The sequence below is a fragment of the Scomber japonicus genome, chromosome 17 (assembly GCF_027409825.1).
Source record: "Scomber japonicus isolate fScoJap1 chromosome 17, fScoJap1.pri, whole genome shotgun sequence".
Lineage (NCBI taxonomy): Eukaryota > Metazoa > Chordata > Actinopteri > Scombriformes > Scombridae > Scomber > Scomber japonicus.
In genome coordinates, this window is record NC_070594.1 from 10452636 (window position 1) to 10480430 (window position 27795).

The 27795-nt window shown below is 40.4% G+C and overlaps 1 protein-coding gene across 2 annotated transcripts; it reads left to right on the forward strand.

Annotated features, from left to right (window-relative positions):
* Positions 1 to 227: 227 nt before the first annotated feature.
* Positions 228 to 26118, forward strand: vsnl1a (visinin-like 1a). Of its 2 annotated transcripts, XM_053336810.1 has the most exons (3): positions 228 to 398; positions 24480 to 24695; positions 25921 to 26118. In XM_053336810.1, exons 1-3 carry the CDS (start codon positions 237 to 239, stop codon positions 26116 to 26118), a joined length of 576 nt encoding a protein of 191 aa, XP_053192785.1. In that variant the 5' UTR covers positions 228 to 236. The 2 variants fall into 2 exon arrangements, with proteins under 2 accessions (XP_053192785.1, XP_053192784.1); XM_053336809.1 differs by lacking the exon at positions 24480 to 24695 and having other exon boundaries at positions 237 to 398.
* Positions 26119 to 27795: the final 1677 nt, after the last annotated feature.

Here is a 27795-nt window from a genome sequence, read left to right on the forward strand (position 1 = left end):
ACTTCTTTTTAAAGCTTATTTTTAGATGGAGCTTTAGTTTGAACTCTACACAGCTCTCTAGAAATCTGTGTTTTCAACTTTGATGAAGTACCTTCCAAACAACCCTCAGACTTTTAGGTTCTACAAGAAGTCATAGAACTTCTTCTGATGCTTCACATCATTCATTGTGTGTGTGTGTGTGTGTGTGTGTGTGTGCGTGTGCGTGTACCCTGTACCTGTCTCTTTTGGCAGGCAAAATGGGGAAACAGAACAGCAAGCTGACCCCTGAGGTGATGGAGGATCTGGTGAAGAACACAGAATTTAACGAGCATGAGCTGAAGCAGTGGTACAAGGGTTTCCTGAAGGACTGTCCCACCGGCCGGCTCAACCTGGAGGAGTTCCAGCAGCTCTATGTCAAGGTACGACTCCACTGACTCACTTTCAGTTGATGGATTACACACATATGCTTCTGTACTCATTTGTACATGCTTGTTTCACACACACTCTAACACAACACACAGACCATAGAGATCTTTCAGAGTAGATCTGACTACAAATCAGTCAAACAGTAGAGGCTCATCTAATAATAATGGGGTTATACTGATTAAAACAGACTTAAACTATTACAGTGTGATTAGAGAGCAGAGAGGAGTTCAGTCAAACTGTCATGTTAGTTTGAATTCAAAGGAGAATATGATGGACTCACAATAGAAAAACTTAATTGCACAGAACAATGCTGAACTGACAGTAGTAGTAGTCAGTTTACTCTGCACAAAAAGTATACAAGTTGGAAATTGCTTCTGGTCAGTCTGTTTGGATAAAAGTTAGTTTAATCCAAACATGTTTTAAATCAGCAATAATAGATTTTTTTGGCTTCTCACTGGTGGTGGAACAAGCTGTAAACACGACCTCTACATATTATCACCTCATCTAATTATAAAGGAAAGAGGAGAAAATGAGTCATGTATGTGTTTTTTCTCGGCAACTGTTCATCCAATCTACTTAACACTCTGCAGGTCTATTTCTGGGCACCCGAAGACGTGTAGTGTCAAATTTGGTGCAATTTTGGACACGCAACACGTTTAATATTAATAAACTTTGAATAAACAAGCGCTCAGCCAGCCGCTCAGCTCTGCAGCAGCTGGGCGGGGCTTCACAGCTCTGCACAGCAGGAGTTCAGAGCTGTGCAGCGAGTATTTTCACATGCCGTGCTTGGACACACGATACATTTAATATTAATAAACAAGACTACAGCGAGCCACTCAGCTCTGTGTCTTAGCATGGAGTATGCTATCGAGGAGTAAGGAAAGAGTGTAGTGTTGAAATGGTGACTGGCTGCTGCTGGAGTGGAGCATTTCTCTGAATCACAACATTTTAAAAGTTTACTAACCTAGATTTGATTCATATAATGTATTTCTACTAAGACATAAACTTGATAGCATCCTATAAGTGCATATATCTTATTCTAAAATAATTATATAACAAAATAATACTTGCTTGAATTTTGTAAAATTACTCATCTATTTAAACTTTTTAAACATGCAAACAATACAACAATTAAATACAGGTATAACGTAATAAGAAATCAAATTAGATTTTCTCAGGAAGAAGGCACCAAGATTGTAGTTACTCCAATTGACCTACTAGCTATATATCTCTTAGAGCTAATACAAAGGCAGTATCTGGATTATTGGGGTCATATGTCAAATAATTTATTTATTATTTAAGCCATGAACATAACTTTAAAATAATATTTGATTAGCACATAACCACTTTTCTACCTAAAAAACATTTGGCTGGACAATGAAAAAACTTTGAAGCCATTTTGCTCAGTTTCATTGTAGTTGTAACAATAATAGCACAACAAGCAACAGCAGCATCAGTAATAGTAATGTAGCATTACTAACGGGGGCATCAGTGTCACTTATTATCTACTTATCCATTTGAAATAATGTAGACAGACTAACAAAATGCATTATCAGTGGATTTCCCATAATTAGTATAACAGGGTTCATTGGGGACACTTGAATTCATTCTGAATTGCCACAAAAACCATCAAGGAGACTCGCCATCCCATTATTAACCCAGTTAGATTTTAACAGGCAGATTCAGCCCTCCTGTATCTGGGCAGAAAACCAACAGAGAGGCAGATATCAGAGGCGCTCCGATGATTATCTTCTCGTGCTAATATGTAGACCATCGTATCTCATTACCGCTGACAGAGCAGTGTGAATTTATACAATGATTTATTCATTTGGTCATAACCGGAGAGGAACACACTCATAGAGGCAATGACGCTTTAAGAAATAACGAAAAATAGTGTTAAAATTGTGCCTATAAATATAAGCTAAAGCTAATTATTTTAATCTTGACGACTAGGAGTGCCTCTACTAATATTGCTAAAACTACAATTGGCTGCCAGTGATAGATAAAAAAGGGATTAAGAGAGTTTTCCCTGCTCTAAATGAGGCAAAGTTGATAGATACCTCAAAAAAATAACTTAAAGTACAATATTATTAAAAACTTAAACCCATAGACAATAGTTGTTGTTTCATTGCTAATCAACCATGATTTGTTCTTCACAGTGGATGATAAAGTTTTCAGTGTGTCCCTAGCCTACCATTACATCAGACATACTGTATCTCAGCATCTTGTTTCCTCGTGAACTGCTTTAGCTTCTTAAGAGTTCACATGCAAGCAAGTAGCTCTAGACTAGAGTAGTGTAAGAATAGGCATTAATCTTTTATCACTGCTGCCAGGAAATGCCTCATAACCAGAGGGTGCTGCCGTTACATAAGACACGCCTGGGCAGCAAGGTCAGGGGTGCAATTCCTTTAAATGCCAATCAGAGCTCATGCATCTGCTAAAAGCAGAAGGAAAAAGAGGGGCGGGGAAATCAAAAAACCAAGCACATCTGTCACTACCAGGAATAACATTTTCCATTTGGGCCAATTTGTTCTATTAAAGCCTCCTGAAAAAGCACCAAAATCCTTTTAAAATTGCAGTACAAAAATAAACTGAACTCCTGGGAAATAAGAGAAAGTTGGCAGCTCTGATAGAGGCATATAAGCATAAAAAAGAAGTTCCCTAAAATCTCTTTACAGCATAATACGACAGCACACAAGCAACAGTAGCAGGAAAACCTGACGGCATACAAAGGGGGCAACGTGGCTCAGATCTAAAGGGGTCTTGTAAGCATCAGGGTAAATCCTATTATTGATGCATCCTATTGTGTTTCTAGGCAACAGTGTATCAGTGATAGGGCTTTATTTAAATCCAGAGGGCTGATAAGTGGAAAAACGGTCTGTGGCGACCTCGCATTAACGGGACAGATTGTTCCTGTGAAGAGTGACTCTGTGACTGTGTGTGTGTGCGTTTGTCTGAGTGTGTGTGTGTTTGTGTGATGGGGGGGGGGTCATATGTTTAGTGGGAGGAAGAGGAACCAGAACAGCATGTTAGCGTCAGAGAGAAGCAAGAAACAGAGAGTGGCGAAGAGATGGAGAAAAGTAAGCAAGTGGAAGAAAGTGTGTATACATTATTTATCAGTCGTTTGCTCCAATGGGTCATGCAACGCAGCGATGATAAAATGCTCGAGATTAGTTCTGTGTGTGTGTGTGTGGGTGAATGTGTGTCTGTGTCCTCGCTGTGCACACATGCATGAGATAGGCAAGCTTCAACTTACACCTGTGCACCGAGATCTTTATTTTCTACACTCCTCCACCTTCGTCTCTGCACAGATCCGCACCTGTGACAGTTGTCCAGAAGCCCTCGCTGCCAGGGTGCTAAATGTAGTGTTACCTCCACTCGGCTGCTTGCCTGGAGTTAATGTACTGTTTTGGTCGGACATAGACATGCTGTTCTGTAGCCTTTTTTTGGGTTCCTTCTGTGGTCTGTCTTTCACTCCTTAATTTCCCACTGCTTTTCTGGAGGTAATCATGTTAAAGGCTGTGAAAAGGGAGAGAGAGGGGAAGGGAACGTGATGAAGAGGGACAGTCATTGAAGATCAGGAGCAAGGGAGAGAAAGCAGGTTGTCTGGAAATAATAGATGTGTGTGTGTCTGTCATTTTCATATTTGATACTGTGGTGTTGTTAATTTATGATTGTTTCTTACAGTCTCATTTTATCTGAGCTAGAAGATGATGATTTAACTTGGTGTATCATTGTCTTCTGATGATTTAAGAGTATGTTTAAATGGACAGAGGACTATAAAATTATAAACAGCTGAGAAGGTATTCTAGAGGCAGGTATTTCAGAATGATCACACGGGATTATATGGTATATATATGGTATTATAGGTTGGATTGGATTAAATTCTGATCTGATCTGTATTGCAAAGCAGATCGAAAGATTTGTGATCCTGAAGATTCAGACTTGATAATATAATCCTACCTCTAATCCGGACAAAATGCTGCATTTGGGTATTTCAAAAATTAAGGACAAGATCTGGATCAAAATTCAGGATCATTTGGATCCCACCTCAGAGTTGTATTTGACATACACTGACAAATGGCCTGGACTTCACTTCTCTGAGGTTGCCCAAAATATTCATTACATTTAAACTCTAAACTGAATGTAGTAAGAGAACCAAGTAATTGAAGAAATGTAAAGCATTGCAAAGTCTAGTTTCACTTAAACTATGTTTAAGAAGTAAATAATTGGCCACTAACAAAACAATGACAGTTTTCTCCAATAGCTGTATTCTCAGTTGAGTCACTTGTGGCTGGAGCATGGTCAGCTTTAGCTGCTTCTCAGCAAGGAGTTTTTTAATCTGCCCTCACAGTCTTCATTTTCAGCTGATTTTTGTAGGTAGGAGTCTTTATTGTCAGCATGGTGCTTCCATCTCTGTTGCTCACACACCAAAGGTGAGCAGTGCTGATACTTGCACATGGCTCAGTCTCTAAAGGATCAAACTCCACAGGTGTGAGGAGCACAAATTCACCACCTGTAGAAAGGTTGAGTGGCTGGGACTCCACCCCATGGAGTGCTTGGGAAAACTCCCCTCCAGTGATGTCAAGGACTGTGTCTGTAAACTTACCACATTTGAAGGGCATGTTCCCAGTTGGGGATTCTTCGCTTCCCCGTGCTCCCTTGTAGCTTTCTGCTTCAGGTTATTCCACCTAAATCAAGCTTGTTCAGTTCAGTTTGTCTGAATAGTCCACCACCTGTGGTATTCACTTGCTGTGTTACATCAGCCCAAATTTCATTTTTGACTTTGGCTGACAGGTTGCTCTGGCGAGCTCCTCTGAAAGGTCAAAACAAGTGTCAATAATTGCACTGCACTTGCAGCACTGAAGTTCTTCCCCTTGCTCTTTTGAGCCTCCATGTTGGTTGGAGGTTGGTGAACAGGTTATCCTTTCATACCCTGCCAGCACAATTGACTCCAGGTGCGACAGTTGCCCCGGCTAATTGTGAGGTGGTTAAATTGGGTTTTCTTAGCAGGAATTGTCTTTAGCAATGGCCTTAGTTGTGCACCACCTCCTACAGCAGAGGAGAAGATACAAGTCAAGACAACATGCTGAATGCTCCAATCTACATGGGCATTATTCCTATGGTAACGTTTTGAACAATGCAGATTTGGGCGAAAGGACATTGTTGCAATTTACAATATTCTTTTTCCACATCGAGAAGGGACCCAGAGGAGCCATGTGGTCCCTGGGGATGGACCTGCAATGATTAAATCCACTGTGGGCTGTGTGTAGCAGATAGTCTGGGTCAGTTTGTTGCATTCCCTGAAAATGAAAATCAATTGTCCACATGTGCGTATTCAGGCACCTCATGGATGTTTGTCAATAGAAAAGCTACCACAGCATCAATGTACAACTTGTGAGAAATGCTAACCAAATAATCACCAATTGTGTTGTGTGATGGCCTGGGTTCATACATGATGATGACAATGTATTATAAAGAAAAACAATCTGACTACTACAGATGGCGTATACCCCCTTCTACCCTGGCTGATGACCCCTTTTGCCACCATAACTTGTGAGGTCACAGCCGAGGTCAACGTCCATGACATAAAAAGAGGGACACTCAAGCGCCTCAATGGTGTACTCAAGGGTAGATTTGCCAGCTTAAACTATCCTGTGCCGGAGCCACAGCAAGCGAGCACGAACAAGGAGAACGGCTACTGCATGAAGACCACATTAATGGACCTTCTCTCTGAGAACTCAATAAATTGAACTGTTATTGAAGAGAAGCCAAAAAACCCACTCAGAGATAATGAGTTTGCTAACTGACAGTCAACATAATAAATTGGCGCAGTTTATGCAAAAGATATATTTCTTCCATTGACTCTTGTCTAATAAATGTCAACCATGTAAACCATTCCTTATTTCTGGGGCAGTTTATTCAACAGATGAGGTCAAATATAATAAGACACAGCTTATATATTATGATAGCTCCTTTTTCACTTTGTACACCAATCACAATGGAGTGAATCTGCTTGTCCAAAATTTCTTTCCAGATTTAAATATCTGGTGTAACTAAGACTACGTTCAGAGATAGTGAGATGAAGATTGATTTTTAGTTTTCCAGGACAAGTGTCAGTATTCATAAAAATCTGAGCAAACTATCCAACATCATTAAACTGACCCGCCACATTTTTTTTGTGTCCTGTTGGATTTTCAATTTTATTGGTATTGCAAATGCCAGACAGTGACATAAAAATGGAAGAGAGGCTTCCTTGGCAATTCACACTCAAGTGCTTGCATGCCGCAGCGTGTGAAATTTCTCATCCCTGACACGCCAGCCGCTCTGGGAGCCATTTGTAACAGGATAACGACACTCCCTGAAACGTTAAGGTGATAGATTTTGTCGCTAGATTTTTTTTCTCGGGTTTGATGCATGCAGAGACAGCAGCCACGCTGACAGATAGCCGTCAACAAACACACACACACACACACACACACACACACACACACACACATTTAACAGTGATCCATACATGTGCACAATGTGTCATCTATTCTCGTTTGAAATAGGAAAATGCTTGTAAGATAATATACATCACCCAGTGTTATTGATAGTCCTGTTAGTCCTGTTGTATGCGTTTGATGTTAGCGTGTTGGCTGACTGTACCATGAAATGAGCATCAATACTGTTGGTCCTCTGCCAGTTGGTGTCCCGTTGTTGCTGCCGTGATGAGGTAGCATTTTAATGTTGGTATAATGGACTTCGTAATGGTTTCTGATACACACAGCAACTCTATTTCTTTCTCCTTTACTCATATTACTCTGTAATTGGTCTTGTGGAGAACAAATGAAAGGATAAACAGGATAAAAGAAACAACATTTTTACATTTAAACTCTGCATTTTGAATCTTTAATTGTTGTTTCGCCTCCTAAGCTGGTTTGTAACGGCTGAAAATGTATAAAAAATGTGTTTTTATCAGACCTTGGGCTCCAGTTGTCATAGTTTAGTGTCATCATACATAAAGTTGGAGACAGTTTGAAATGAAAGAATGTGACTATTTGATTTCTGGTTTGTTGCTTTAGATTAGCAGTGATATGAAGTAGAGGGGAGAGAAAAAGCCCTTGCTGTAGATTGGAAGCATTGTTGTGACACTGCCTCACGCACACACAAACACACACAGACGCACACACAGAGTCACAGATGCTGACCTGAATATAGATGTATGGATGGATTCCGCTCTGTTGCGTCTCGCTTGCATAGCCTCAAGGCTATTTGCTGTTGACGGGTGTGGAGTGTGTGTGTTTGTGTGTGTATGTGTGTGTGTGTGTGTGTGTGTGTTTTGCACCAATGACTATCCAGCAGCGCTGCGAGGCTGTGAGACCCCCTATCGCCTCACTAGACAGACAGACAGATCACCGGGCAGAATGATAGGAAGGTAAATGGAGCGACAGACGGATACTGACATCATCTGGCTAACAGCCTGTTTCTGTGAGGAAACATATGCTGCCTGATCACAGGAGACAAAAGACAGGCATAAGAGATGGAGATGGCACATTAGATTGACATGGAAAATTAGCCATAAAAGGTGGCTACATTATTTGGAAAATCCATTGGTAATAATTAAGAAAGATGTGACACTCGTGGATCTGGCTGCCTGAGTGTTTAATACACAGATGCCTTCTTTCTTTTTTTACTCATACATAGAAGGTTGGGACCCTGCTCATATTCAGTTATGCTAATGTTATACATTGGCACCCACACACAATGTAGGAAAAATCTGAACAATAATGATGAATATTTTCACAAAATAATCAAAACTCTGATATTCTTGAGGCTGAAACCTTGAATACGTTGAAATACTTTATATTTGAAAGCATAAAAAAGCTACTGTTCCTTTTTTGATTATTATTTTAAAATGTCTTTAAGTTATGTACAATGGAAAAAACAAACTATATTAAAATGACAGTATTCTGTTCTGCATTGCAAATTGATGTTCCTTATTCAGACACATACACCATCATTTTGACTTATACTGGTATATTGGTTTGAACTATGTGAAACAAATACTTAAGTTACTAATTACCAGTATGCTTAAAAGTCCAGCAGGCAGAGAAAAAAGCCAAATGATGTTCTTTTCATAACATCATAGGTGATCCCCATTCAAGAACTACATTTCTGATGGGTGTATATGCTCCATTTCCATCAATAGCGAAAGCATTACCCGATATGAAGCGGTCAAATGCTAGAAAAAATTAATGTCGCAATCCAACATTTCCCTGCTTTTGGCACACATTCAGGGCAGCTGATGGTGTAGGTGTATGTACACATTCATGAATACATAATAACAGCTGTTCCTCCCACTCTTCTGTATCTTGTTATATGTCTCTATCTTCCCCTTTTCTACATCTCTTACTCCATTTTCTCCACTTTTCTCTTTACCCAACTCCTCTCTCGCCTCCTTTCTTTTCTGTCCAAGTGGGCTTGTGGCTGCCATGCACTAAAAATAGCTTTTGTCATCTCAGAAGCCACCCTCCATCGTTGTCACAGCACAGGCACACACACACAAAAAAATGCACATGCACACGCACACGCACACATACACATACACATACACACACACACACACACACACACACACACACACACACACACACACACACACACACACACACACACACACACACACACACACACACACACAGGCAAAAGGCAAAATCTTCTGCTCATGTGGTTTAGCATCATGAAACATTCTGTTGTTACAGTACTGTATGTTCAGAAATGTTCAGATTATTGAATGAGCTCAGAGAACTTCAAATTGATGTTTATGATAAATTCTGGACAAAATGAGTCACTCGTTACATTAGTGAGTAGTAGACAGTGTTTAGAGAACACAGAGGGAGGGGAACCTGACATTGAATAAGCAGACTGTAATTTTCACAAAGACAAACAGTGGTTTTTCTATCATGAATTTCCTCAAGTACTTCCAAACACAGAATTGCTGTTAATTGCTTGCATGTTAATTGAGTGTCTGTGTCAGCGTTTGCATCTGCAATCAGCTGAGATGAAGAAAACTGACCTGCTTAAATCAACTCAGGGAGGCAAAAAACCCAAACAGGGGGAAACATGATGGACAGATGGTTGCTTTTGACCTATCAGTTGCTTTCTGGTTTCTTTGCGATGTCTCACGTTGGACCCTGCAGTTCTGATTGAATTATTCAGCAACTTTCAGCTGCAGCAGTGTGAAAGGTGGAAATAGGAAGATGAAAATCATCCCGTGGGGAAAATCATATCCAGATTGAGCTGTGTATAACCTTTATTACATCCTCTGCAAGGATCTCTCCATGGACATCATTACTATGGTCGAATGGTGAAGGCAACAGGGCTTAAAACTGTTAGTCTCGTGATGCGGGTTCAAATGTACAATGATTTGAACCTTCATGCTGCTCTGTAAGCAGCAGGGTTGGTGGGGAGAACGGCCTCCAACTGGTTGAAAAGGGTTCAAGCCACTGACTTTGGCAGCTTGACATTATTTCATTTCTGCAGCAGAGATGTAAGAAGACACTTTGGATTCGTTTTCACTGAGTCTAACACACTCATGATAAATAGACTTTAAGACATTTGCTATCCTAGTAACTTTAAGGCTACAAACAACCCATAAAGCAACACTCTTAGTTGTAGACAGGTTTACATTGGCACTGTATCCATACAAAAACTATATCTGATGTTGTGAATGCAAATGAATGTGTAGACAGACATGTGAAACTGGTCAAAATATTCTCAGTGATTAATGGTTAACCATTGACTTCTCTTCTCTGTGAAGGGAGATAAGCGGGGAGAGAGTAGCCCTTATGTTTGAATGAATAGAGTATGACAAATACATGATATATTCTTATTTAAACTGACAACAAAATGATTAGAAATAGCATATAATGTCTTTCTTTGTTGGGAAATAGTGTGTTGGTCTTTACAATACATTAACTAATTATGCCAGTATATTGTTGTGTATGTAAATACACACTCGAGGTCAAGTCAGGTCGTATTGCGTTTGTTGAAGTACTCTTTAAATAAAATAGGCTTTGTTAATCAATGGAGTGGACATCCTCCTCCCAGGCTGCAGTGTTTTGGAGTAGGACATTATTAGGTTAAGAGCCTGGCGTTTCTTTCTCTGCTGCTCTCCTTATCTTGTTTCTCATTTTTACTCTCTTGTTCTCTCATACGTGTCTTGCTATTTGTAATCTATCGTGGCTGTTAGCCTTTGTTTTGTCTGTTAACTCTTTCTCTTTCTCTCTGTTTCTATCCAATACATTGGTGTATTTTTTAATGAAAAGTATAGTTAAAGATGTAAGCCCTGAGTCTATCTTACCTTAGGGGGGGAGGAAGTTATTATCGTTGCTCCCCTCTCCCTGCTGTGTGAGATCAATCTTTCTTTCAAGGTCAGAGCCCAGATGCCAAACACTAATGCTGTACATGTTCTACATTTAAATAATATCCTACTCCACATGATTTGGCTGACTGGAATAACAGTAATGGATGGGAATGCACTGTAATTCACTATTTCCCCCCAAGATTTTCTGGAAATTTGGTTAAAATTTGTTCTCTTGTCATGGAAATTGGTAGCAGGTGGACCCAAATCCAAGAGACCAAAGGCATGGCTGCAGAAAAAGGTTTTATTTCCAGAACTGATTAAACTTGATCCAACAAAGACTAAACAGAAAAATCAAGATTTAAAATGCAAACCAAACTAATCAAAACAACAGGGAACAGGTGGCACAATACCGGGGCAGGCTGAGAGTTGATTGGCTAGGGAAGACACAAGGAGCACAGGCAGGGCTAATGAGGCAAATGCAGGGCAGGTGTGAAGAGAAGCACACAAGGAAAACTCAGAGCAAACTAAAAAATCAAAACCCAGAAGACATACTTAGAAAACCCAAATACAAATGATTAGAAACCTTTCTTTCATACAGTCTATGTTAGAAACCAGGCGGGGAGTTCCGGTCCTCTGAAATGAGGCCAACGCGGAAGTAACTTAGAACTGCATTCTATCAAAAGGCCACCAGGGGGCGACCGTTTTGGTGTCAAAAGGACTTCCGTCTCTATACAAGACAATGGAGAATTCACCAACTTCTCACTTGATTTCTAACCTCAGTAAACGTTTTCAAAATGTGTTTTTGGTCTCAATCGCTAGTTTAAAGCCTTCTTCAATGCAGTATAATGTTCATTTGTGAAATTTTGGCCTCCCTGATTTTATATTTGACGATAAAGCAGGGTATGCATTAGGGTGTGGCTACGTCGTGATTGACAGGTTGATTGCCCAATGTCCTCGAGCCCTCGCAACCTATCGCAACCTCCCCCGCTCCACCCATGGCCTCGCCTCAAGCCCATATAAGTAGAATCCGTGTTTTTATTTTTCCCAGCATGCACCTGAAATTTTCAAGATGGCACTGCCCAGATTCCAAACTATTGGCTTCCAAGCAACAGTCCACAAACCAATGGGTGACGTCACGGATGTTACGTCCATTTCTTTTATACAGTCCATGTTAGAAACACACACTTGAAACCAAGAGAGCACACAGAGTCCAAAAAACACTATGACAGCTCTGTGTTTGGATGGAAACTCAACTACTGACATCTTTATATTTATAGTACTGTAAGTATTATAGCAGACTATTTCCCAAAATAATCGTCTCACTCTTCAAGTCTACAGACTCAGAGCTGACTTTCTACATATTTCATCCACTCAAGAGACATTTTGTTCCTCGCAGTCATTTGTCCTCAATGACCCAGCTGTCTGATCAGCAGAACTTAACGTGACCATAGAGCTACTTGACAGAATGAAACTAGTCTCAAAACTGAACAAGAACAAGAAAGGACAGAAGAACAGGACGAAAAAGGATCAGAGTGGTAAAAGCCAACTGCTTTGTTCTGCCACAATATGATACTAATAACGTTACAGCTCGCGACACGCTTCAGATGCTGTCATAATTACGTTTATGCGATGTGAACAGTTAGATAAACACATTAGTAAAGTTGTTTAAATCCATTTGTGGTGATGTAGAGAGTGTCTCTTAATCATCTCAACATCTGAATATATCCCCCACGGGAGCAATGTGTCAGATAATATGGTTGCTAGATTCCCAAAATGAAGTTATACAGGGCGCTTTGCTTTTTTCAAGATAAAGTTGATCAAGAGCATTTAATTATAGAGGATAATTCAAACACCAGAATTGAATAGAAAAATTTAGAAAAGTAGTAATTGTTAGTAATTTGCACTGCATCAGCATTTTTAAAAAAGTATGATTGGATTTCACTGTGGTCATATTGTGGTCTGCTGTGATAACTGGGGTCCTTTAAGGTACAAATATACACACAGAGGCATTAAACCATTCAGCACTTATATTAAGCCTTGTGAAGACCAGAAAAAACAACACATTTTATAGTGGATGGTTCTGGCCATTAACCACATCACAATAATTGTACTTAAGATGTTCAAGTAGAAGGGACAATATAATATTTTCTTTATGTAAAATATAGAGGCCTCAAATTCCTAAAATTGAGCCATAAGATTGGTATTAAATTGGTGCATTTTGACACAAATCCAATATAATCCTTGTAATGATTAAAGGTAGAAACACTAATAATAAAAGAATCCATCACAGACTCTGAGTTTGATGTTCTTGGCGACCACCAAAAGCCTCGTCAGCCAAAAATAACTCGCTACACAAATGAATTGTTTTCAGTGCCGGTTAGAGCTATAATATAATCGTCAGAGGATTCACTGTTGTTGTTCCCAGTGATAAATGAAAGTGATAGAGCCGTAAACCTTTATAGCCACAAAACTATAAGACTGGCGATATTGTGACATATTTTGCCATGTCAACAACATCCCATGAAAAGACCGATTTAACTCAACGGACTTTATGTCACCAATATAATCTACTCAGTATTCTGCTTTTCTGGGAGTTCTGGGCTCATAATTTAAAAACAGGTCATAGATTTATGGTTTTATGTCATAAAAATGATGAGTAACTTCTGGGCACTGCCATTTTTCACAAATGTTAGTCGAACAAGAGTAAATATTTTTAGTGACTATTCTCAGTTGCAGATTTGATTCTACTGAGTATTTAAAACAGAAGGACAGCGTATGTAGGAGTGATTCCCAAGTGCCATGGTAATGGAGGGAATGCACAGTGTGGTTCATTCCAGTGTTTTAATTATTATTTTTAAACAATAATGAAGGTTGGGGGTGAGAAATGAAGTGATGATTTTGCATCAAACAGACCCTATTACCATTCAGGCAAGCTCTATCAGTCAGCATTGAACAGGCAAGGTGTCCATACCTTGAAAGGGAGAGGTGGATGGATATTAAGGGAAACAGAGAGGTTGGTCCTGATTGTCTTAATACAAGACATTAATACAATAACAAGTAAAAGCAGTCCTAATTATTTACACCTGTCAGCTGGTGTTTGCAGCACAGGTGCTTATAAAAATAGGTCAAGCACCTGTCTGTTTCAGCTGACCCGTGTCATGAGACTACAGCTGATCTATATTTGTGTGCTCGGGGTTAGAATAAAGGCACATCTTTAACTTTAATAAATGGACTAGGATATGAGGGAGATGACATCTTATCATCTCATGGGTGTTTGTGCTCACCAGATGGAAATAACACTGAGGCAGCAGGGACTACACACACACACACACACACACACACACACACATACACACTGACACACACACACAGAATCATGAGGGTTTCCATGCATGCACACACGCAAAGATGCCTCAGACGGTATCGAGCAGCCTCATAAGTGATGAATTTATGCCGGAGGAGCAACAGCCAAGGAGGTCTGATGAGTCATGTAAAATGGAGGCAGAGTGTAAATAATGAAGTCATTCTGTAGACATCTTCTAGAGAATAGAGAAAGGCTGTCTTTTAGCCTGGCTGAGTGGGGGAAGCTTGCATGGCGATTAAGCGCCTTTAAAAGGTGGTTTCAAACAGTATAAGTTGCTGTGGATTTATCTTGCCAAGCACTCAGACTCTTCCCATCCTGGACACACCACTGGCAAGCAAAAATCTTCCTATTCTTCTGCAGTTTCGCTTCACTCTGAATTGCGTCAAAAAAGGAGCAAAGGGTAACCCCTCAGGTCTACCTGCAGTGTCACACTCTGCTTCCCGCCCTGCTCGGCTGCCCGTCTGTATCTGATTTAGATCAGAGTCGGTATTGAAAAGGACGAAAAGCAGCTCTGATGGAATGCGCCAGACATGACACATTTTTTGTGCTGATGATGTTGATTTTCTTTTTTCATTACCGGAAGGGATAGTTACAGATCTGGGTTATTGATAGCAGTCTCCCCAACACACACACACTCTTTGATAGCAGTCTCCCCAACACACACACACTCACTCTCTCTCTCTCTCTCTCGCTCTCTCTCTCTCGCTCTTCTCTACTTATTCTTTCCTCTGCTAATAACTATTCTCCTCACTGTCCCCTGAGGAATAAAATATGTTTCCACGCTCAATAGTGCCATCTGCTGTTGTCATTTACACCCCCTCATGCAGAGTTAGTGCTGCCAGATGGGTGTTTTGTAACTACAGATAAACCAGGGTCAGGTACAGGTCTGCGCCAAAGTCCTCTTAAATCAGAAGATGAATGATAATGGACAGCAGGGACATCTTGTCAGCTATGCAAGCTGGTTAAATATCCTTTTCGGTCAATCTGTGGTTTTTAGGAGAAGGAACTAACATTATCAGTACTTACCACACGTATCAGCCGTGGTTTATGTTTCTATCAAGTGGCCACTCAAGCCGAATCAAAGGCTCATCCCTCAAGACCGGAGCAATGTTGCAGACCTTGATAAACAAAGGTCACAAGTGTATTAATGCAGCTGGATTACAACAGCAGTAGTGGCAGAAAGATAGATGCTTGCCTTGCACCCATTTGTAAAGTAGGTTTACTTCTTTTTTTCCTTTTTTTGTTTTAATCCCTGCTGTCTGAAAACATAAAAAAGTTATAAAATGCTAAGAAAAGTTGACATATTCTGAGCAACAGTCCAAAAATATTGCACTGGATATCGTTGAGGACAAAACCCTCCCTTTGGCCAATATTCAAATTTGGGAATCTGGCAGCTACGAGAAAAAAATACTAACAATCTATTTATACATTGATTGATTAATTGAGTAATTGTTTCAGATCTGTTTCTAACTTGTTTACCTTCGGTGACACTGATATCGCAGCAGACGCCCATTTGATAGTAACAAGAGGATGATTAAAAATGCATTTTACAGCGCAAAGTGGATTGAGCATGTGTGAGTGTGTTTTGCATCTGTGCAGACCCTGGAGGCTTGGAAGCAGCAAGTGCACTGGCTGGGTTTCTGTATACGCCTGGCATGTCACTGAGGGTTTATGTAAGAGCGCACAAAAAGGCTTGCATCTCGCTCTCATGCACACACACACAAATACACACACACGCACACACAAACAGGAACACACAATCACTGTAAATACCACTGCGATGGATTACGCATGTATTCATTTCCTCTTTCCACTCTCTGGCCGCCGCGTTCTGCTTGGTAAAAGTAGCATCTAATCGACGCTTTGACAAAGCAATGTAAACAGCCATATGCAGCGACAGCCAGTGCAGTCAAGCCAAGGTCTGCTAGTGTGTTCCTCCAAACGGGCTTGACTGCATCTGACAATGTTAGCAAGCGGATGCATGAAACATAAGGCTTTATTTACGCAGCCCTCTGGTGCCACATAAGAATGACAGAAACAGTAAGAAATGAGTCAAAGTCAAAGCTTCATTTTTTACTGTATCACTCGTAGGAAAATACAGACCTCAAGTGCTTTGAAGGTCTAGTTACAGTCTCAGATTGACCTCTAAAATATGTGCTTATGTACTGGGAGTTGAATCGCCAATGGCAAACCTGTTACCTATCGATAAGAGGAGACAGAGAGAGAGAGAGCAGGGTCCTTTAGAGCCCTTAAGAGAAGGGATATGACCTTGTAGGCACCATGAAAGCTGAGCGGAAATAATGATTAATCTAATTAGATGTACAGCTCAGATCTATTCCAAAGTATTCAATTGTAATGTATACTCTTCTCCAAACTCTGATGCTCCAATTGAGCCTGTCCGATGGTTACTGAGCTGTTAAGATGAGGGATTAATTTTTCTTTTGGCACTCCTACGGGTAATGATAACATTTAGCTACAGGGCAAAATGATATTGAACCATCCGCACTGTTTAACGAGAGTGAACCCAGATACAAATGAGCTCAGAGGCTCCCAGATGTGTGCACATGTGAGTGAGTGAGAGTGTGTGTGTGTGTGTCATGTTTTCAGCATGTGTCTCTGGACTCCAGGAGCAGAGGATGGAACAGAGAGATACAGAGGGGGGGGATGGATGTGGAGTCAGAATCTGACACGTCACGTATCAGCGGAAAATAGAGGGTTGCATCATCGTGGCTGCGGTCCAGAGCAGGCATTATGGTACAGTGAGTGCATGAATGATATCGTATGAATCTCATAGAGATTGTGTGTGAGTGTAACATGTCATGAGGAAGTTCTGAGTCGAAGACGTGATGTTATAATACATATCTAATACATATGGGGATTTTTGTATTGTATTTTGTCAGGTTCATATGATGATTTAAACGTTTTCTACTTTTATATAAAACAATGTTGCTTGTAATTCTTTCAAAATGTGAAAATGTGTCCTGACATCATGTCTGGATCAGCCTCTGATCTACCAGCTTCTGTAACCCAGAGCAATCTCTCATGCAGCATTTATTTCATCATTTCTTCTTCTGTCTTGTTTTTGGGGTTTAATGTCCATATTCTCAGACAAATGGGCATCAACTACAGCTAAACTTACTTTTAGAAGTAAGTTTCACACAGTTAAACAACACTTACTTACTGTGAGCATAAAAAAAAGTTCAGAGGAAAATTAAGCAGAGAGGCGACATCAACATGGTTTTGTCCATATCCATAAAATTCATTAGCACCCATTTGTAAAGTAGATTTACTTCTTTTTTTTCCTTTTTTTTATGAATCCCTGCTGTCTGAAAACATTGCTCAGTCATCCCTGTCTTGCTGTTAGATAGAGTCACTGCTTTCACTGAGCTGTAACATTTAGCCCGCGGAGGTCTGTGGATTGTAAGAACTCGTGTTTGTCTCTATTTAAGGTCTCTATAAACAGAAATATTATATTAACAACAATATTAGATTTTTCCTTAATAAGACATACAGAGTAAGACACACAACATACCACTAGGTAAGGGTATGTTCCCAGGCTGGATTTTAACTAATTAGCGTTATTTCAAATATGAATGGGATTTTAAATGAGGTTATCTTCCTTGGGGAACACAAGCCAGAAGTTCCTGTTTCACTTCATTGCAAACACGAGCGCAAGGTATTCAAAGATAATGATGCATTTGGCTGACAACATCATAAATTTTGTATTATGATTCATGCTTTTATCTAACTCTGTAGAAACCAAATGAAACCCTTCCTATTGAGAAAATACAACTTTTCTTACCTTTTCTTTCTTCTTTATATACACATGTTGACTCCACTGGCATCCAGACAGAGAATGTACATTTAATTCTTGACTCTTTAGCCACTAAATGCTCCACTGCTGCAGCTTGAAATGAGGTAGTTGAAGCAAATGAACCATGACAGTGTAGTTTGGGGCCTTAAACCAAAAAACAATTAGCTGAAACTCTCTGAAGAGCTAAAGGATTATCTGACATGTTTTTACAGCTTTAAGAATGCCAGGAGATTACTTATGCTTGTTTTATATGATTATGAAGTGTAGACTTAAGAGGTTTTTGGGTGCTGATCAGAATAATAAATCTCTACATAAAAAGGTTTGGCTCTGGTTACTAGCGGTAGAAATCTTTGTTGTATAAAATAAATGAATTGAACTAATAAAACAATCAATGGATCAAGTAATAGTGACAGTAATTATTAATTAATGATTATAAACAGATGCATATTGCTTTATGACAGCAGGATGTCATCATCAAACTACATCTGTGATGCTGCAGAGCAAGAAAGCTGCACTTACTGCACTTACTGCAGCTACCGATCAGTTTCACTTATAAAAGCTTTACACTTTACCATTTTTCCTTTCTTTTTTTCTTCTTTTTGTTAGTGCTCAGATAACAATAATCCTGTTACACGCAATCTGCAGCGTGCTAAACTGCAACAGAATGTGTAGTACGTAAATCTTCATCGCGTTTAAATCCTGACCCCTGCAAGCTCATCACTGGAAGCTTTTAAGCTTCAAGATGTCTGTCCAGCTTAGCTGTTATCTGAAGAGCTGGCGACTAAACACAAATCTGGATCGCATGGCTGAGCATCTCTTGTTACCTAACTCGGAAGTTATTTTAAATCCGAGCACAAGTCATTTGTTACTGATGAGCTTCTCGTTTGATGATTTCTGTCGAGTCACATCACCGCGTTGCCTCATCAGCAGTGGTTCGAGCTGTATTATTCATCTGTCCTATGATCTCGGAGCCAGTCGCTGTTCTGTGTGTGTTAAATGGCCTTCATTTAAGTGTGTCCTTCTCTTTCTTGCAGTCTTTTCCCCTCCTTCTTTCCCTCTTTTTTTCCTCCCCCTCTCTGGCTCTCTCCCTCTCCAAGTTTTTGGATCAGCACCAGTGCCAGCTTGAGGGCTGATTACAAAGGCTTTAATGTTCCACTTAACAGCAGCATGGTTTGGGGTGTGTGTGTGTGTGTGTGTGTGTTGGGGTGAGGGTATCTGTTTGACAGAACAGGCCTCATGCGCACACACTAACACAGTGACATTAGCCTTTATTAAGCCAGCTGTGCCTGTCCGCCTGGCTCTTCCCTGAGTGGACAGAAATGGTCTGGCATTCAGCCTGTCCTTTGATGGCTGACTCCAAACAGCCATATCAAACAGCCATAACCGCAAACGGGAGCCAAATCAAGATCGAAATAAGACTTAATGGAAATGTTAACAGTCTAATAGCCGTAGCCGTAAAGGCGAGGAAACAGTCCTGACCAGCTCATTCTGGTTGTTAAATGGCAATCGTGTGCCATCTAGTGAAGGTTTTGTTGTCTTTTTCCTGTCCGTCGCTGTGTTTTTCTCTGAGGTCTCGATGCCTGTGGCAGAGACAGGAGACACAAATGAAAAAGAAACTCAGATGGAGGAATTTCAGAGTCTCACCCCCCCCCCCCCCCCCCTTTATTCCTCCTCTTCCGTTTTTACATAAAGTGTTTCATAACTTGCCAGATTGTCAGGGAGCTGCATTGGCTTTCTTTGTCCTCCTTACACCCTCCCTCACCCTTCAACATGTTGTTCCCTCCACGTGCCTTCTTCCCGTCTTGGGCCGGGCGGCTGAGCCTAGGCAGGGCCATACCAGGTCAGGAGGCAGCGCTCGTGTGAAGGAGTCGCGTTGCTTTTGTGCAGAAAAAGCATCAGGCAGCGTGTCAGGTGCATTTCTGGCAGCTTCGTGCCTGCCCCACATCCCCAGGGGTTTTTCCTCCTCAGATTAGTTTGGCTTCTTCGGAGCAGAAGGGCAGATAAAGACCTGGATCACAGGCAGGAAGGGAGCAAGCTCTATCTCTGTCACACTCATTTTAGTTTCCTCCTCCATCTTTTTCTCTTCTGATCAGTTTGCTGCTGCAGCAGAGTATACACGGGTGGGGACCTCATTGCAGAGGGGCAGCTTTGCAATCCTAACCCTCCCTCACTCTTCTACCTCTCCCTTTCATTATGTCCAATCCATTGCGTCCATCTCCTTTCCCATTAGGTTTCATGGCCTGGACTCCCCCCCGTCGTGAATCCAGGCAATTTGTGCGTACTGCAGCAGTTACTCTTAGGAGAGGCAGGGGCAACGTCCTCACCTTTTTCTGCGTGAGACGAGACTGTCTGCTAAACATACGGACAAGGACACAGTGTACAACAGGCTTGTACTGAATCAGGCCTGAAACAAAAGTACACGTGCCTCCAACTGCTTACTGCATGAAACTGCAGCACGTTTTTTCCCCAACTCCTTTTTAAGTTCTGGCTCTTTTTTTTCCCCCCTTGGAGTTTAAAACTGTGATTAATATTTTAGAAGTAACAATGGATCAAATGAATACATGCAATGTGATGTGCTCGGCTTGTAGTGATGAAGCCGCTGAGAATCATCACCTGACCGCAGTTTCCCTCAGCTCTACTTTATTTTAAGTCATTTTTAGTTTCACAGCCTGCAACTTTACTTTTGATTCACCATCACCAATCTCATCAGTGTTGTTTTTGGTCAAAAAACACAACTGTATAAGTTAGCTACTAGTAAGTTAGTTAAGTATTTAGCAGCTGAAGAGCCAGATGTTTCTGTCAGTTGTTGCTGGAGAACAAAACTGACCTAAAAAGAGACAGAATATCTGACTTTCATTGATCAGGTTGACAGAAACATGACTCCAAATGAATGATGGATGTGTAAATAGGCAACTATATAACAAGTATTAACTTAAAAATACATTAATACAATACGTCAATGTTGTCTTTACAGTTTGTTTCTGCTGCCCTCAAGTTGCCAAAAAGTGAATTAATGCAGTTTTAAGATGCATAACATTAGATATGTGTCTCACGTACCCAATTTATCTTGAAAAGGTTTCATTTCTCAGCTCCTTCTCGTTATTTAGGCCTCCAAATGTCAGTACCAGCAGATCTGTTGATATTTAGTGGCAGATGAAAATTCAAAATTATTACGGTACTCATTTCCGTTGAATTGATTCGCCTTTACTTAACAAACACTCAAAGTATGAGCAGACAAAAACTAAAGGGACAACACAAAACTCAAGAGCAGTCGATTCTCTTTTTATCTGTGAGTGCTTCAGTCATCCATAATGATGTTGAATTACAGTTTTTATCCAGTTGTGACTGGCTTGTTTTTATAGAATCAGTTACTAACTGTATAAACAAGACATTTCCCCACATTATAAACCTGAATAATATTTTAGAAGAAAAAAAATTCAGTCCTGTTTTTTCAGTTTTCTTTAACATCGGCTCTATTTTGTTTACACGAGTCCTCAGAGAGCAGCCTTGCTCAGCTTACATTACCCATTGGCTCTTAGGACTTTTACTGGAGAGGTCAAGTAGAAGGTTATATCTAATGAATCGCTCGGCTTCTCGCTACCACCCACAGGGCTCAGGGGCTACAGTAGATGATGAGCTGAGCAGGGGCTCAGCGGTCATCCACAGAGTTACTGCATTAACCTCTGATCTTGTGTACATGTTAAGCAGGGATGCTGTGATGACAAGGATGACTTGGACTGCCGACACACAGAGAGGTTTAAGTTTTAGCCAGTTCTGAGAACAAAGTTGATTCAAAGCATCTACTGAATTATTTAGAGGAGAGTTGGGCAAACAAATTTGGCTCCATAGGACAAAAACAGATGTAGGTCAAGTAAATTATATTCTTGCTACATCCCTCTACATTTGCAAAGAGAAGGAAGAAAATACATCATCAAGATTTAACCTATTTACATGTTTTTGTTTTTGTTATAGTTCAGAAATTCTCTAGCACTGTTGTCCTATTTAATCCTGGTATTGATCTGCAAAATTACAACAAATTGAAAATGCATTTTATCATGCACATTTGTATATTTGGAGATATTGAAAGCATCAGATAACCAACCCAGTGGGTTCATGAGTTTGTCAATCATCAGCAACTATTTTGTTAATCAATAAATCGTCATTTTTCATTTCAACATTACGTAGTTCCAGCTTCTCATTTATTATTAAGTATTTCATAGTATTACTAGTTACTTTTTTAAAATCGCAATCTGGGACTCAACAGACAAACCAAACAATTGATTAATCAAGTTCACTCCATGATAATTTCATAACTGTTTTTGCAGCCTGTTTAGATAATGTATTACAAGATTCAGGCAATTTAAATCCTGTGCCAAGTTTAAATTTGATTGTAACATTGAGAATATGGACTCTGAAGCCCCACAGGAGCCATCAAAGCTAAGTTCCTCTAGCCTCAAGGCGATGCCCTGTATTTTATTGTGTGTACAGATTTCATGGGCTGTAAAATCACGATAAGTCAAATCTGCATACAGACGCAGCAGGAGAGTGCTCCAAGGTGGAATTGTGAGTGGGGAGGTGGTCCTCTTACTGCAAGCCTTGTATTCAAGCCAAATGTGTCAGGAAGAATCTGGTGTGTAAACATATCTCGGAGCGAAACACTGAATGGCTCCCAGCTCCTGGCTGCTGTGTGTCAGTGACCCTGACCTTCCTGTGTATGGCCCAAGATAACTTACCTTCAGGGATCAATAAAAACTAGATACATACACACACATACATATGAATAAACAGAGAAATTATAACATTTGATGAAAAATAAAAACTAAAAAATCAGAAGCCCTGGATGAACAAAGGTTTGCCTGAAGCGACAGAGGTTTACAGTTCAGCCAGGGCCAACCTAACGAGGCCAATCTCACATTCTAAACACAAACAGTGGTTAGAAGAGCACTCTGACCTTCGACGCATGTGACAAGGCACACAGTCAATCACACACATCAAACCACTCAGCACTGTGCCCACAACTAGTTCTACCTCCCTCAAGTTCTTCTATATTCTATTTGAACAGGGAAATAAGGAGACCCTCCCCAAAGCAGATCCATCACCAGATGAACAACTTCTCACACTCCCCACCTTAGATGTTTGCTCCTTCTTGAGCAAGGTGAATGTACAGAGGGCCGACCCTGATGGCATACCTAGCCGTGTGCTTAAAGATTGTGCACAGCAGCTGGCTAGGGTCTTTACGGACAATTTCAACCTGTCTTTGGCCCAGGAAGTGGTCCCCACAAGTATCAAGACCACCTCCATTGTGTCAGTACCAAAGCACTCCACTGCTACGTCCCAGAATGGCTTCCATCCTGTTGCATTCAACCCATCATTGCCAAGTGATTCAAGAAACTGGTTCTGTCACACTTGAAGTCCTGTCTGTCTGGTACACTGGACCCAGACCAGTTTGCCTACCACCACAACAGTTTAAAAGATGACGCTATCTCCAAGGCACTCCCACTCTGCCCTGACCCACCTTGACAGTCACAACTCGTACATCAGTTCAGCATTTAACACTGTGATCCACTCCAAGTCATCTGGTCCCCCATCACCTGGTCCCTTAAATCCTTCATCATGGTCAAAAAGGTCCAACAGTGCCTTTACTTCAATTAGAGTCTTAAGAAAGAACTACCACTGAACCACAGAGAGCATACTGAATCTCGGTGTAGTATGGCAGCTGCTCCGCTCAGACCTTAAAGCACTCCAACTAATGGTAAAAACTTTCCAACACATCATCAGCATCCAGTTACCCACCATCAAGATCATTTATCACAAGCACTGCCTGGGCAGGACGATCATTAAGGATGTCTCCTATCCTAATCATGGACTTTTCACCCTTGGCCCATTTAGCAGGAGTTACAGGAACCTCCACTCCCTCACTAGTAGACTCAGAAAGAGCTTCTTTCCTGAAGCTGTGACCCTAATGAGCTCCACTACCACTCTAATAGGATCATTACACTCATCACTGCATTATTTACAGTACTTTAATAAACATACACTTACACTATTCATAATGTGCACAACCTGAACCTCTACACATCAGCTTTTTATACTGTACATATAACCTTTTCTCTAACTGTCCTCTTCTCCTCTAAAATATTTACATATATTTGTGTATAGTAACTTTCCAGTGTCCTGTGTTTTTGCACTTCTGGTTGGATTCTAACTGCATTTACACAATGACAATAAAGCCGAATCTAATCTAATTGAATCTGATCTAATTTGCAACTGTGGCGCTTTAAAGCATTGGATGAGGACAGGAAATCAAAGTTCATTTAATTACTGCAGGTAATGAATGCACGTTGATTTAAATGCAAATAACTCTTTGTTATTATGCTCCCAAATGACCTCATCTGTTTTCATTAATCTGCCATTTCATCGCAAAACTGGAAAAATCTGATCGTGGCCCCATTTGTTTCTACTGAGGTTTTATAGATAAACACGATCAGCGTCACTCTGCCTCATGAATACTTACACCTTACACCTCTCTGTCTTTTTCCTTCCAGTTCTTCCCTTACGGTGATGCATCCAAGTTCGCCCAGCACGCCTTTAGGACCTTTGACAAGAATAGCGATGGCACCATCGACTTCAGAGAGTTCATCTGCGCTCTGTCCATCACGTCACGAGGCAGCTTCGAGCAGAAACTCAACTGGGCTTTCAACATGTACGACCTGGACGGAGACGGCAAGATCACACGGGTGGAGATGCTGGAGATCATCGAGGTATGAAGAATAAACTTAAAATCATCTTTCTAACAGGAGTTAAAGGGGTAGGGTTTTTTATTTTCTCAGTCAAACTGCAATCAAGTCCGAATCCTTGCAGTTTGTTAACCTAGATTATCACCAAGAAGTACTGGAAAAAGGGGGAAATTAAACAACCATGACATAATTTGTTCATCAGTGAGTGGAGGTGCTGTAGGCAGATATTGCTACCTTTGGACAGAGCCAGGCTAACTGTTTCCCCCTGTTTCCAGTCTGTGTACTAAGCTAAGCTAACCGGTTCCTTTACCTTAGAATGAGCCCTTTATATCTGTAAAAGGTAGCGGGTCCCCTTCTACAGAGGTCACCATGTTGCACCGCCATGTTTCTACAATAGCCCAGGACAGACAAACCAAACACCAGCTCTAGAGAGGACCTTTCTAGAACCTCACCACTAGATGCCACTAAATCTTACAGACTAGTCATTTAACAGACAAATGTGAGAAGTGGGTATTATGGTGGTATTATGGGTAAGTATATAGTCAGACAGGCGGAGATAGTTCTTTGTTATTTAGCAATGAACATGTTTAATTCTTTATCTGTGTCTGTCTGTGTCATTTATATGAATACATTATACTTTGATGCAATCATTTTCATGTTGCTAAGACATTTTAGCTACTAAATTATATCTACAAATTATATTGCACTCATAGCTTCAATAAATAATGATTAAATTATGTAATTAAACAAATTAAATATTTATTTTACAATATTCATACATGCAGACATAATTCAATAAATAAAAAATAAAGTTGCTGCCAATAGAAATGGCTTGTGTGCTTTCAATATCGGAGCAATGAGTCCACTTATAAACTGAGGTTTGACTGATGTGTACAGGTTTTAATGCATGTGTGGATGTTTGTCAAGAGGGGAAATGCGGAGGTGAATTTTTCACAGCTTGTTTTGTTATGTGGGAGGACATCAATAAAAAAAGACTAATCGCACAGGCGCAGTTAGTGTGCATTCATCATACTGTTTGTGTAAATAAGTCTAATATAACAAACTGTAAGTCTTCAGATGACAGCCCTGAACATTTGAAGCTGGCTGTGCTGCTGCTGGGAGAAACTTCAAATGATGCTTTAGAGAAAGAGATGTCTCATTCCACTAAAAATGTGTTTCCTTGTGAAGGAAATGTTGATGCCTTTAAGCGAACTGAGATTTCATCTGTTCTCTTTCTTCCCCCCTGCAGGCGATCTACAAGATGGTCGGCACGGTGATCATGATGAAAATGAATGAGGACGGCCTGACGCCCGAGCAGAGGGTGGACAAGATCTTCTCCAAGATGGATAAGAACAACGACGACCAGATCTCACTGGAGGAGTTCAAAGAGGCGGCTAAGAGTGACCCGTCCATCGTATTACTCCTGCAGTGTGACCTCCAGAAATAAGCCGGAGGGCAAGCGGAGTGCTCCACCAGCCGCCACGGACTGCACAGAAAGAATTTCATCTTCCATTCAGTTTGCAGCTATTTCCACTGAAAAAAAAAATGCTTGGACTACCTTTCAATGGATCTGCTTCTTGTGTTTGAAACACTTGTGTGCATGAGAATGTTATTTGCTATAAAAAAGATCTACACACAACATACAACAGTGTGCCAGTGCAAGAGTGCAGATGCACACTCGCACCACAAACACACACACGAATACGAACACACACATATACACACACACACAATCACTCACCACAACACGTCGCACAAATAATATATATAGATATATAAATATGAATATATATTTAAATTATTTAAAGATCAACTGCCAAAATGTGAAGTGTGCAAAGTATTTTCCATAAAGTTTCGTTCTACTGGAGCTTGCGCATCAGTGATGTGCTACGTTGAATTTGCCGCTACTCTATTTATTGTTCCAAGTTTACTGACGCTAGCTGTATGTGTTTCATAATACTGAGTAATGTCAACCGAACCAAATTCCTATGATAATGTATCTGCCTCCAAGAAGACACTCTATCCATCATCTCAAATATTAGCTCTAGATAGACAAAGAGATGGATTAGCTTTTGTCCAACTTTTCCTTCTGAAACATGCTTGTACTGTCAGTAAAAAAATAAAAATAAAAAAGTAAATGTAGTTAATTTGCATGCCTTTAGGTTCTGCCTTAAAAATCTCCTCTTTTTGCATCCTGTAATGGAAGACAGAAAGCCTTATCAAAGCAGCGCGCTGACACTTGTGAGGAACCGTGAGAAACTACTTTTACTGAATAGTAGGGGGATTTAAAATCACATTGCAGTAGTTCCTTCAACAAGTATTGTCATAATGGGATGTAATTTTTGTGATCTGTCGAGACATTTTCTTTTGACTGCTTTAACTGTGGGAGCATGTTTCCTCGTAGACTAGCTGTAGTATATGTTGCTAAGAACTAAATCCCTGCCCCTGTGCATCTAGACACACTATCTCATTACAAAATTAGTTGAATGTGGAGGAATCCATCATTTTTCGAGCCAGCAGCAGAGACAAAAAAAAAATAAAGAAAAAAAGAGCTAAATTGATACATTTCTGACTTAGAAACAAAGGGGCCGGAGGCAAACACGATCAAACATTTAAATCTGGATTCCCTGGAGAATGAATGATTGCTTCCCCCTTAGCTGGATTTCAATTAGAGTAGAAAGAAGAAGGAAAAACAAGTATTCATGTATAGTCGGAGAGGTTCTAAGCATTGTTATCAAACTCAGTTTAAACCTCTGTGTCACCGTCACCTCCACTTTTTAAATTAGCTTGCAGGTTGCATATCAAAAACGATGAATCCAGAGGAGTTTTTTTTTAAAGACTCCTTGAGTGTGAAAGAACGAGCAGAAATAAGGCCTGTGCAGCATTTTAAACTCATTCTTGTTTGTCTTTTTCAGTGGAAGTAAATGAGTGCTCAAGTAATGAGAGGAGCAGTGAATGACATTTCATTGTACACAAGAGGAAAGCCCTTAACTGTTGTTTAGTAGGTCGGACAATTCACATACGCAACCCCCTTAAAAGTATTTCTCTCTTACCGATCAGTCAATCTTTTTGTACTTTTTTACTCCCTTCTCTCACACATTGTACACTTACTGATGTGTAGTAG